The 13,568-nt window shown below is 47.6% G+C and overlaps 1 protein-coding gene across 1 annotated transcript in view; it reads left to right on the forward strand.

Moving 5' to 3' along the window:
* Nucleotides 1-13,568, forward strand: part of STAB2 (stabilin 2) — a 163,632-nt gene that overhangs the window by 107,016 nt on the left and 43,048 nt on the right. Inside the window, exons 39-44 of the mRNA XM_042993052.1 lie at nt 1,398-1,493; nt 4,896-4,941; nt 5,774-5,850; nt 7,835-7,960; nt 9,897-9,970; nt 12,232-12,303. Of these exons, the coding sequence (XP_042848986.1) occupies nt 1,398-1,493; nt 4,896-4,941; nt 5,774-5,850; nt 7,835-7,960; nt 9,897-9,970; nt 12,232-12,303 (491 nt within the window). The remainder of the gene's footprint in view (nt 1-1,397; nt 1,494-4,895; nt 4,942-5,773; nt 5,851-7,834; nt 7,961-9,896; nt 9,971-12,231; nt 12,304-13,568) is intronic.

Below are 13,568 nucleotides of genomic sequence, written 5' to 3' on the forward strand. Positions count from 1 at the left end.
ACCCCGCCGGGCGCCGCGCCAAACCTGCCAGGGCCCGATCCTCGCCGCTCCGTCGCCAGCCTGTCTGGGCAGGCGGGCCAGAATCCCACCCCTACTATCAGGGAATTGTAAGGACGTCCGTGTCCTGCGATATGCACAGAACAGTGTTTCCAAACGTTTCCAGTCACTAACTGCACCTACCAAACGACCCCCAATCTGTTCTCGGACATTCTCCCACCAACCTCACGTTTCTGTATTTGTCTGTGCGCCTGGATGTTGGTTACCCTCTCGGTTTGGACATTGCTTGATAGTCTGAAATGCCCGTTCCTGCACAGTCTCTCATTTGGTCTGCACAGGAATCTTATATACTTGGGTGTTCTGGTACCCATTTTACAGACGAGTATATTAAGGCAGAGTTGAATGGCTTCCCCCAGGGTCACACCTGATGAGAGGCAGAACCGAGATTTGAATCATACCTTACTTGGCTCCAAAGCCTTGCTCTTGAATCCTGCTGTCCTCTATGTAAAGATTACTCTATTAATTCACCTTTAGCAAGCCACCTGCTTTAAGCTGTTTTGTTTTCACAAAAACCATCATCTGTTTGCATCCTCTGACCCTGACTTCCTTGTGCCCAGGGACACACGCACACACGCACTTGGGAGGAGTTTCTTAATCCACGATGGGAAAGCAAGGAATTTTTCTACCTTGCACTAAACACCATAAATTGGACGTGGCTATCACTGCTTTATCAGTAGCCTGTCCAAGCCAAAATCAATATATAAATGAATCATTATAATTGGACCATATACCATATAGTTGGAACTATAGCGCTGATCCTTTCTGTCATTTGGAAGCGTTTTCTGTTTCCATTTGTGCAGGACTTCCTAACCTGTGATTCATGGGGTCATGGAGTCTAGCAACGCCCCAAAGCTGAAACCTTTTCTCGGGGGAAGGCATCCAAAGCTTCCAGCCAGTTCTCAGAGGCTCATGACACTGCTGCGTAATAAAGGAATTGGCATTTCTATGTTACTAAAGAAGGCAACGCCACACCAGGGTTATATAAACCTAGTGGACAAACCTTAGGGAACACACGTGCTCCCAGCCCAGGCTGTCCCACACAGCCCTGAATCGTCCGATGACTTTAGCTGAGGACACTCTCAACCTGCTCGGGTCAGCAACCTACAGTGCTTCCCAGTCCCACAACCGTGGTCTGTGTCAGATCATGGCCTGATTCGATTCTGTCTCCTGTGCCCCCGTCCTCCCTGTGAATCCAGCCCTCCATTAACGACAATGAGCCCCTGGAACCAGGTTGGCGAATGAAATGCCTCTCACAGGAAGTGACGCTTTATAGTAAATGATAAATGAGCTCCTGAGCACAGGTCAGAGGTCTAACAATTTGTGGGCACTTTTCCACTTAGCGTGCTCTTGTGTCCACGGGAGATGCAACCAAGGACCCTCGGGGGACGGCTCCTGCGACTGTGAGGTTGGCTGGCGAGGAGTGTCATGTGACAGTGGTAAGGGCGAGCCCCTCGGTCCTTATGATCTGCTCTTAGCCTCGCGTCGTAGCAGCTACATTTCTTTCTTCCTAAAATAGAAATGACGCCTCTGTTACTTCCTTTGGCGATCCAAGTAATTCCTACTTGCTGCAAAAAGTTTGTAAAATAAAGACAAGAAGAAAGAAGTAGATCAGAACTGCTCACGTTCCCACAGCAGGAAAGAACTCTCGCTAATGTCTTACTTGACCTACTGGCCTTCCACTCTTTTTCTGGGTGTATAAACATCTGTGTGTGAGACCGCACTCTACATACAGTTTTACAGCCTACTTTTTCTTTTTTTTTTTTTAAGTTTTTATTTAATTTTGAGAAAGAGAGAGAGAGAAAGGAAAGATTGTGCGTGCACAAGTTGGGGAGGGGCAGAGAGAGAATCCCAAGCAGGCTCCACACTGTCAGCACAGAGCCCAACACAGAACTCGATCCCACAAACCATGAGATCATGACCTGAGCCAAAATCAAGAGTCAGACACTTAACCAACTAAGCCACCCAGGTGCCCCTACAGCCTACTTTTTCATTTTACAGTATGTAATGGATAGCTTTCCACATGGATAAATATAGATAAATACCATTTTTCAGTTTTCATGCAATATGCTTGAAAAAGCATGCTTTCTCAAACCAATTTTCGATTGTCATCGTAGCACTGCCATGAACATACATCATTTTGCATTTGTCTAATTCATCCTCTGATATTTCTAAAGATGGGATATCTGCATCAGAAGTTGGCACTTTGGGGGCGCCCGGGTGGCTAGGTTGGTTAAGCATCTGACTTCAGCTCAGGTCATGATCTCACAGTAGGTGAGTTTGAGCCCCACACTGAGCTCACTATTGTCAGTGTGGGGCCCACTTCGGATTTTCAGTCCCCCTCTCTCTCTCTGCCCATCCCCCCACCTCTTAAAAATAAACATTAAAAAAAAAAGAAGTTGCACTTTTGGAGGGAGTGTTTGCTACTTTTTGCTGAGCTGTCCTGCAGAGGTTATATGCGTTTATTTTTATTTTCCCACAACAGGATCTGAACAGGCCCATCTCCCCTAGCCACACCACACTGTGCTGATGTTTAATGTGCCCCAAGGACAGCCCTCCAGACTCACTCCTCTTCCTGCTCTCCCTCCTGGGAGAAAAGACCAGCCCACCCCACCTGCCCCCCCCCCCCAATCTAGAAACCACCCACCTGGCCTTCATGCCTCCCTGGCCAGCATGTCTGCATTATTCTAACATCCACATCCCATCCTGTGGCTCATCCTCTCAGTGAGAGGCTTGGGGTCTGTCCCTGTGCCTCCTGTCCTAGCTTCCTCCACTCCATCCTCCACATGGCTGCCAGAGAGAACTTTCCAGAACACAGGTGTCTTAGTTCAGGCTGCTATAACAAGTGTGATAGACGAGATGTCTTATAAGCCACAGAAACGTCTCTCTCAGTTCTGACGGCTGGAAGTCTGAGACCAGGTGCCATCGGGCTCTGGTGAGAACCCTTTCCTGGGTTGCCAGCTGCTGGTTTCTCACGTCCTCACACGGCAGAAGAGGCAAGGGTGCTTTCTGGGGTCTCTTTTATAAGGGCACTAATCCCGTTCATGAGCACGCTTATGACCTAACCATCTCCAAAGGCCCAAGCCCCAACACCTTCACCCTGGAGATTAGGTTTCCACATATGGATTTGAGGGGTGAGGTGACACAAACATCTGCCCCCACCCCCGCCATAGCAATAGGTAAGACCATTATTCCCACCCCCTCCCCAGGACTTGACAACCTGCTATGACTCTTCATTGCCTCCAGGAGAAAGTTCATTGCCTCCAAGGGACACACCTTAGCAGGGTAGAGTACAAGGCTATTCGCCGACTGGCACCCACCCAGTTTTCCAGCCGGGTCTCAGTGCACATCGTGCGCACGCAGCTTCCGGCCTAGAAATGGAAATAAGTGGTCAAGAGTGTTCAAAAAATAGTAGTATGAGAGCACAGAGGAAAGAGCCTCTAGACTGGAGCCAGGAAGAAAACTCCTCTGTTCACGTGCAAACTCCCCACTCCCAAGCGCCTGGCAGGCATCACTGAGGCCAGAGAGGGGTGCCACCTCCGTCTCAAAAGAGCACGCCGTGTAGCCACCCCTATTAACTGAAGTTGGCTCAAAGGTTTAGAGCATGTTTCAGAGAGGAGGACCTAAAAGATGACTGGGATTTCAGTAGACAGAGAATGGAGAGATCACAGACTTCCAGGCTCAAGGAAGAGCATCCATAACAGCACAAAATTGCATTGTACCCATTTAGCACCTTGGAGCCTGTCAAGATTCCGCCTGACACAAAACAGACATCTTTTGCAGTCAGGTCTCCGCTGCAGGACCTTCTGTGTGACTCGGCCAGCTCTAATAAGATTCTATCCCAACGGCTGTTAACGTGGGCATCCTCCCCAAAGGGTACTCTTTCTTCATTGCTAATGATTTCTTTCTGGATCCTCCCCTGCTGAGAAATATCTGGTAACTGAGCATCCAAGAGCGAAAGCCCATGCTATTCCAGGAATTTTAGGAATTAATTCAGCTAATAGATAATAGGTACCTTGCTATATGCCTGTCCCTGGGCTATTTTTGCAAATACAAAAGAAGGGGGGATGGGGTGCCGGGCTAGCTCATTCATAGAGCAAGCAACTCTTGATCTCAGGGTTGTGACTTCAAGCCCCATGTTGGGTGCAGAGATTACTTAAAAATAAAATTTAAAAAGAAAAATTTTAATGTTTATTTTTGAGAGAGAGAGAGAGAGAGCGTGAGCGGGGGAGGGCCAGAGAGAGAGGGAGACACAGAATCTGAAGCAGGTTCCAGTCCCTGAGCTGTCAGCACAGAGCCCGATGTGGGGCTTGAACTCACAAACCGTGAGATCATGATCTGAGCTGAAGTTGGACACTTAACCAACTGAGCCACCCTGGCACCCCCAAAATATAATCTTTTTTGAAAAAAGGAAAAAAAGCCTTTTAATATTAGTTATAATTAAGCTTTGCTTGTTTATTTCACTCCATAATAAAATGATGAAAAACTAGAAAGAATAAAGAACACAGGAAATAGAAATAAGAGTAGAAAAATCAGGCCCCAGAGAGGAACATGCATCAACCTCCAGACCCTGATGGAGGATACTGTGTTTTACTCTCCTCGCAGCCTGGCATACAGTAGACACTCCATCAGTATATTCAGCCTTCAGATTTGGTGCTGAGCTTCCTGGCAGCCAAGGCAAAACAAGGATTTATAAGCTCATACAGTTTTACGTAGCTCACGTGATGCATATCATTACTTCTGAGGAATTAAATCTTTTCTGGGCAGTAAGTACTCAAAGAAAGCTCCCGAGTTAGGTTTAGTAAGAAAGGACTGAGCCAGCATTTGGTTCTCTTTTGCAGAGATCACCAAAGACGACTGCAATGGGATATGCCACACCAGCGCCAAGTACGTACCGCTGAGCTTTTCTCTGGAAGGGATGCAAAGAGGGTTCTTTTCTAGGAGTGTCCATGTCAGGCCCTGTCTTTGGGGTAATAGCTTCCTGAGACCCTTTCTGAAGACTTATGATGAATTTAAGTATGAAAGGAAAAATCTCTCTGAAAAGGCCACCATCAACTTGCCACATCCAGCCTTCGAAACAAGCTGCCACCTGAGTTACCTGGCATATCGGCAAAAAAGCCAGCTGCTGCCCCCAGTTCAAGCCACAGGGGCCCTTTCATAGACGCCAAGGGAGCCCAGTGCCCCTGACTGCCGTCAAACCTTACTCCCCATTCACAGCGAAGCCTTATGTATTCATACTTCAACGTCATACTCCGAACTCCCAGAGGGGCGTGATGGCTTAACTAATTGGCCCAGTAACTGGACTTAGACCTGAATTCAGATCAGCCTCTGTCATTTTCATTGTGTGCATGACCTGGAGTCAATTACGCTTCTAAGCCCCAGTTTCTCCGTTCATAAATGGGAATAATAACATCTACGGGTTAGGGCTACTGGATAGCGTGTAGGTTATGAGAAGTAATGTGGGAAGCACGGCTCCGAGGACATAAGTGGCCCTCTAAAGATTGCTGGCTGTCCTCCTTATCCCGGGCCGATGCCCACCCATGTACTCTCTGCAGTTTCGGCCGCCTGTCCAGAGCCGTGCTGGGCAGGGACTCTCCTTCTGAGCCTTAGGCAAGACCTCTGAGTGAAGCAGGGGGCAGGAGCCAGAACGCTGGGGACACAGTGGGTGGATGTTCTGTATTCTTTCCCCACAAACAGCGCTTGCCATTTCTTGTTGCAGCTGCCTTCTCAATCAGGACGGGACGGCCTCATGCAGATGTGCAGCAGGATTCCAAGGGAATGGAACAGTCTGCACAGGCAAGCGAGGAAGGGACCGCTGGGGGTTACAAGGGTGGCACAAGTCCTGCAGACTGTACCATTCTGCCACCACCAACCACTGCTCCTGCCCTGGATGTAACAGGGCAGCCGACCAGGCCCCCTGGGCGAGAAAACTGCTGTTAGCGGTTGGGGCGTGTGTTGGGTTAGGAATGCATGGGACAATCGTACCTGTTCTCTTCTCCAAACAGCCGTTCACAGCCTTGACCACAACTGAAGTCACCTGGGGAACTTTGAAAACACCAGCTTGATTGACCTAGCATGTGACCCAGGCATGGGGACTCTGGAATGGGACAGACAGGGACCCGAGTCCTGGTTCTTCCTCCTACTACCCACACAGCTTTGGATGGGTCTCTTATTTGCTTTGAGCCCCCTTAGCTCACTTATAAAGTGAACATAAAACTGTGTCCCTTGCAGAGTGGTTTGGGGACCAAACAACCTCTCTGTGCAATGGCAGAATGAGGCAGAATTTAAAACAGCCCCACACCAGACTCTCCCGGGTTTGAGTCTAAGTTCTTATAGCTTGTATTACCTTGGGAAAGTTGCTTGACTGCTCTTTGCATCATTTTCCCATCTGTAAGTTGTGGTCAGTAAGAGAATCTCCCTCCCTGGACCTTTTGGTGAGAACGAGATTAATAACGGTGAGGTGCTTAGAACAGCCTTTGCACAGAGCACTCGGTAAATGGGATCTAATACTCTTAAGGTGACCACCACATATTTGGTGCTAGAAAACTGGAAACGCTTAGCATCATATTTCTCTCGAGCACCTTGTCCAGACAGCCTTCAGTCCAGGTTGTGGTGAACAATGAACATACCAACCTGTCTTCTAGACCGTCTTACCCCAGGGGGTTCTCCCAGCGTGCAGGCACCCTGACCCTGGTCCCAGATGTTTCCTGCGGTAAGATGTGCACAGTATGCCCGTGAAAACAGCTGGGAGGAGCAAATAACTGGAATATTTTTCTTGCCCTCTGTTTTTAGGAAATAGCAAAAGCAGGGTTATAGGAGAGCAACCCACATTTCTGTAACACTTTCATGTATGTTACCAGATGGGAGTCTCCAAACCTGCAAACAAACCTCAACAGGTGGACCCCAAGGTTCAGATTCACTGAGCAGCTTGTCCAAAATCACACCGTGGGACTCCAAGTGGATCTAGGTCTTGATCCACTTTGTGTACATGTTGTGAGGTTGAAGTCCAAATTCTTCTTCTGTGGGTGAATATCCATATGTCTCCATATCATTCATTGAAAAGACTCTTCTCTCCCCCATTGAAATGTCTTGGCACCTTTGTGGAAAATCAATTGACTTTGGATGTATGGGTTTATTTCTGGACCCCCAGTTCTATTCCATACATAGACGCCCTTTATCAGGTTGAGGAAGTTTCCTTATATTCTTTGCCTGTTGAGCTTTTATTATTAAAGATATTGAATATTATCAAATGCTTTTGTTCCTTCTATTGAGGAAGGAACAAGTGGATTTGTCTTTAATTCAATTGATAGACTGTAGTACATTAACTGATTTTTAAATGTTAAACCACCTTGCACTCCTGCATAAGTCCCACTTAGTTATGGTGTATTATTCTTCTTGCCGAATTTGATTGACAAGTATTTTCTTGAGGATCTTTGTGTTTATACCTGTGAGGGATATTGATGTATAGAGTTTCCTTGAGATGGCTCTGTCTGGTTTTGGTATCAGGCCTCATAAAGTGAACTGGGAATTCTTCTCTCCTCTTCTAGTTTTTGGAAGAGCTTGGGAAAATTGGTATTTATTCTTCTTTAAATGTTTGGTAGAATCCACCAGTGAAGACATCCGATGCTCTGCGTTCTTTTGAATTATCCGTACTTAATCCAGTGCCCATTTTGGCATTTTGAAGTAGCTTCCATTTCTCACGCAAGTAAAGAATGCATCACTGTTTTTTTTTCCCCCCTCTCTCCCCGGCTGGGCTCTGTGTCGCGTCTCCCTTCTGTAGCCATCAATGCCTGTGAGACCAGCAATGGAGGTTGCTCTGCCAAGGCTGACTGTAAAAGAACCACTCCAGGAAGCCGGGTGTGTGTGTGCAAGGCAGGCTATACAGGCGACGGCATCGTGTGTCTAGGTGGGTACCATCCTTCACCTGTCCGGTGGCAGTGGCTTTACGGTCAGAGCCCCGGTAAGTGATCCTATTATTAGGACGTGCCACTGTTGGAACAGTCTGTGCAGGAACGTATGAGGTGTGTAAAGGTGACCACAGGGGTATGAAGGTGTGTGATGTCCAAAAATCGCTTGGGAAGGAAAAAAAAGGAGACACTTTTTCCAATTAAGCATGATGGTGCCGACTGAATTTTGTAACATTTATTAGTTCCTTTCTTATACAATAACACATTCTCACTGTAGATAAATTAGAGAATGCATATATGTTGGGGGGGGTGGATTCTAGAAATAACCACTCTCCTATGGTCGTATCACTTCATTTGCTATGGATGCACCTACTTGTTTAAACAACAGTTCTGTCTTATGATACATAATACTTACTATGCTTAGCAATACAAAAGAACAGCACTCCCAGAAAGTAAGTGTTTCTCCAAATCATTATCTTAATGGCTATACACTGTTCTACTATTAAAGGTATGCCATCGTATGCTGTCTGACTTTTAACATTTTAGTTGTAAAAAAATACATTCACACCAAAGTATTGCAAGAATAGTATAAAAGAAGACCCACTCGCTCTTTACCTGGATTCACTATTGCAAACATCTTGCTTCACTTGCATTATCATTTGTTCTCTTTATATATGTGCCTCTTTTTCCTAAACCATTTGAGAGTAGACTTTTTTCATATTCCCGTTATCCTTAAATACTTGGGCATATCTGAGAATGAGGATAAGTTCTTACATAGCCACTGCAGTTACCAACTTCAGTCAATTTACTATTGTTTTAAATGTTTATTTATTTTGAGAGAGAGAGAGAGAGAAAGCAGGGGAAGGGATAGAGAATTCTAAGAAGGCTCCGTGCTCAATGCAGAGCCTGAGGCAGGGCTTGATCTCACAGCCGTGAACTCATGACCTGAGCTGAAATCAAGAGCCAGACGTTTAACTGACTGAGCCACCCAGGTGCCCCAAATTTACCATTAATATACTACTTTTGTCTAATTACCATTTGTATTCTAATTTTGTCCCCTGACCCAATTACATACTGTTCTGGCTTTTTTCCTTAAGTGCAGGAAGTAGTTTAGGGGTGGGCATCGTATTGAGCTGCTATGTGTTAGTCTCCTCAAATCAGGGATGGCTCCCCAGCCTTGCTTTGTCATTTATGACATTGACATTTTGGAAGAATATAGGCCACCACCCCAACTTTTTTTCATAGCATGTCCTTCCTTTGGGGTTTGTCTGATGTTTTTTCATGATTATATTGAGACTGTGCATTCTAGACTCGATATCACAGGAGTGATATCGCATCCTTCTCAGGCTATCACACAGGAGGCTCACGATTTCCAGCTGCCTCTCTTTTGTGACGTTAATTTTGACCATGCAGTCAAGGTGTTGTCTGATTTCTCCACTGTACAGTTACTTTCTCCCCCATTGCTACTAATAAGCCACCAATAGGGAGATGCTTTAACACCAAGCAAATATCCTGGTCCTCATCAAAATGTCCTTCTAAATTTAGAATCTGCTGAACCAATTTTATGATGAGAGTTACAAGCGACTGTTTCATTCCTAACTCTCTTCCTTCCTAGCATGTTGGATTGGATCCAAGATTCTGTTGTTTCAAGTCCCTGGCTGCAAATGCTCATATTCACTCAATAGCGGGACAGAAGCAAGCCCACAGATGAGGCCCCTGCTGGCACAGCCCCAGCCCACAGGAGCTGATTCTGAGAAGCCACATCTGGTACCTTCCCCGCTGGCTTACTTCTGCCACAGAGCTGTCACAAAACTGAATCACACTTTGACACCTGCTCCCCTTGTCCAGTTAGCCATCCTGCCTGGTTCCTCAAGATGTCTTGATTGGAAAAGGAGGCTGGATTTTCATGCCAGGTTCTGGCTTTTTGTTTTAAAGAAATCAACCCATGTTTGGAGAACAACGGTGGCTGTCACAAGAACGCAGAGTGCACACAGACGGGACCCAACCAGGTGAGCTCAGCCCCGCCCCCACACAGGGTCCTAAGTTTTCCTAGGAGCAAATTCCTGGATCTTCAGACCCACACCTGAGGGAAAGGGGTTGAGAACAGACCTATGGGCACCAGCAGCATAAAACCAATATTTTAGGGGGGAATTCTGAAAGAATCTCTAAAGAGGCCATTCTTTGGGAATAAGAAATGGTGGCTGTGAGGGGACCAGGGGGTTCTTGGGAGAAGGGGCTTCCTGAGTGGGGAGGGGTAGACATCTGCAAACACCACATGGTTCCAGACTCACCTAGAAAGTTTCCGACGATGCTCTCCTTTCAGCTTTCTGATGCCTAGAAAGCTGAGGCATCATCTTCTTTGGCTTGAGGCCTTGAAATGCATGTGCCACAGCATAAGATAACGCTTTTAGGGGCGCCTGGGAGGCTCAGCTCGTGAAGTGTCTGACTCTTGGTTTCAGCTCAGGTCACAATCTTGTGGTTTCATGAGTTCAAGCCCCACGTTGGGCCCTGCACCGGCAGCACGGAGCCTGCTTGGGATTCTCTCTCTCTCCCTCTCTCTCTGCTCCTCCCCATCTTGCACTGCCTCTGTCTCTCTTGAAACAAATAAATATGCTTAAAATAATTAATTTTTTAAGAAGATAATGTTTTTAGGCCCTCTGCTAATCACATACTCCCTAACACAGTGAGTTTTGCAGCCCAAACAAGCACAATAGTCAGGAAATTATATACATCAGATACTGGATGATGAAGTGAAGTCCCATGGAATGTTCTGTCAACCTTGTTTAGGCTGCAACCTCAGTGCCAGTTCTCCCAATGATTAGAACAAGCAGGTGCCTAAAGAGCCCAAAAATAAGGGGGAAAAAATACCCTTATTTTGAAAGAATTGTGTGTGTGTGTGTGTGTGTGTGTGTGTGTGTGTGTGTGTGTTTACACATATAGTCTTGGTGAAAACCAGAACAGGCAGTATTTGGCTACCTTAGACACGTTTTGGGGTTCAGCAGAGCTCTTATTTCAAACCACATATGGAGAAAGGAAAACCTAGAAGCATGTTGGTGCTCAGGGTGTCTACAAGTCCTTCTCCAGACCTAGAAGGCAGTGAGAGGGACCCAGGGTTGATCTCTGGGACAGAACCTAAGCCCAGGAGGGGCAGCTGGTGGGTGTCTTGGTAACAGTTTGGGTCAAGGTCAGGACCCAGAAGAAAGGAAGAGGCAGAGGAGTGAAAATCTGCCATTTGGCCCTGGCTGACCCTGTCAGTGAGTCCAGGCTCTAACAAGCAGACATCAGACCAGAGCCACCTCTGCTATGTGGCCTGGGTGGATTGGAAAAGAAAAGCCACCCCTCTGGTGGACACATTAGGAGCAAGTGCCCTTCCTTCTGGGCGCAGAACTAGGTAACTAGAGCGTAGCTGGGTTTTAACCCTGCCTGCTCCTGTGCCCTTGTTCCTGAGCAGAGCACTGGGGAAATGGGGGTGAACTAAACAGTCCCCAGCTTCCCGTGGACAGTGTCCCCTCCCTCAAGTTGGAGCCCCCACTGACATCGTTGGCCAAACAGTGGGTCTGACTGATTATTTTCACATGGGCCACCCATGTGAGGCCAAAGCCCCCCTCCAGCATCTCCCAGCGCCGGTGCCTTGGGGCTGAGCCTGAGTGGAGAGGCACAAGGTCTCCGTGTGAATGGGAGTGGGTCATGGCTTAGCCTCCTTGCACCCGAGCTTTTACCAACCCAAGCGACAGAAGGGGTGAGTGCCAAGAAGGCAAAGGACCAAATAAGGTAAGAATGTGTTAAAAAAATAAATGAAGTAGGGGCGCCTGGGTGGCTCAGTCGGTTAAGCGTCCGACTTCGGCTCAGGTCACGATCTCACTGTCCGTGGGTTCAAGCCCCACGTCGGGCTCTGTGCTGACGGCTCAGAGCCTGGAGCCTGTTTCAGATTCTGTGTCTCCCTCTCTCTGACCCTCCCCCGTTCATGCTCTGTCTCTCTCTGTCTCAAAAATAAATAAATGTTAAAAAAAAATTTATTAAAAAAAAAAATAAATAAATAAATGAAGTCTCTTGGCAGCAAAGTCAGGCTCCGTAGGAGATCCCAGTGCTAGAGTGAAATGTGCCGAGTGCGCTAAACATAGGATGACATGACAATTACCATCGTAGGATAGAACTTGCCAATATCACATATAGACCCTTGTGACGCCACCGTGACCACCATAGACCCGGAGCGTGAGAGCCAGCAGAATCTCTCTGTGAAATAACCCGTTTTCCTCCCCTCCCCGGACAGGCAGTGTGTAACTGTTTGCCCAAGTACACTGGCGACGGGAAGGTCTGCACGTTCATCAACACCTGCTTAACCGTGAGTAGGGCTCCGTGGCCGAGGCCCGGAGACGTCCGGCCTGGGGTGCCTCCTACCTGCCTTGCGGGGGACGGCGCATCAAGGAGGCCACATGCAGAGGCCGCTTGTGGGCCCTGGGGCGTATTTTCCCCTCAGGTTCCAGTTGTAGCTGGAGAAACTCCATTCTCTGCCTCTGTCCTCACCTCTGTGCTGGTGTCTTCTCCTCTTCTACTAAAAACTACCGCGGACTTAAGGCCCACCTGCCTCATCCAGGATGCTCCCCTCTCAAGGTCCTTAATTACATCCGCAAAGACTCTTTCTCTAAACGAGGTCACATGCACAGATACAAGGGCTTAGGACATGAGCATACCTTTTAGGTACAGAGCAAGCAAACGGCACAGCCAGAACTTGAATCCGTGTCTGTCTTACTCAAAGTCTGTACCCTTGACCACTTCAGGGGTTCTTGTTCCTCCCACGAAGCGGTCAGCCCCAGAGGAAGTGCTGTCTATGCATGGTACTTCCCTTATTCATATCACTGCCCACCCGGAGCCTCCAGCTGTGGGTGTAAGAACAGCCCAGATGCCACATAGTTAAAGCCCTTCCTCTCTGAGCTTCATCCCGATTGTCCCCTTGTGTCGATCTGGCAAATGCCTCAGGAGAACATGTCCTCACATGAAATGATTGCAGAAAACAGGGTGCTGGGGCATGGAGCTGTCACAAGCAGACCCATGCAGCTTTATTTGCACAGCAACTCTTCAAGGACCATTTCCACCTGGTTTTTTCAATGGCCACCTTGTCTTGGCAACTAATGCAATGAACCTACGTGCGCCTGACAGTCAGGTACAAGAGTCATTAACTCTTGGCCACTGCACCCATGACTGCCACCACCCACTGGATCCTTTCAAGAACAAAAGTTTGTTTTCTTGCAAGATGAGTGTTAAGGCATGCTTTTACGCTGATGAGTACAGTCCAAAAGAGAGAAGGAAACTGATACTGAAGGAGAGAAGGTGGAATGTTCCAGGAGGAGGGTACAGGAGTGGACGAGGAGAAAGGGCCCCAGAGCCCATAGGTGAGCCCCAGGCAGGAGCAGGGCCAGTGGTAGGTAGGCAGGTAGTTGGTCAGTCAGGCTGTTAGTCAGGTAGATCATTAGCCGATCAGTTCGTTCGTTAGTGAGCCAGTCAGTTAGTGAGTCACTCGTGGGCACATGCTGTGTGGAGCCCTTACTGTGAACTAGCTTAAAAATGCGTCTGATCGCTCTAAATAAATTCTTAGTCCCGTGAGGACAG

Source organism: Panthera tigris, chromosome B4 (genome assembly GCF_018350195.1).
Source record: "Panthera tigris isolate Pti1 chromosome B4, P.tigris_Pti1_mat1.1, whole genome shotgun sequence".
Lineage (NCBI taxonomy): Eukaryota > Metazoa > Chordata > Mammalia > Carnivora > Felidae > Panthera > Panthera tigris.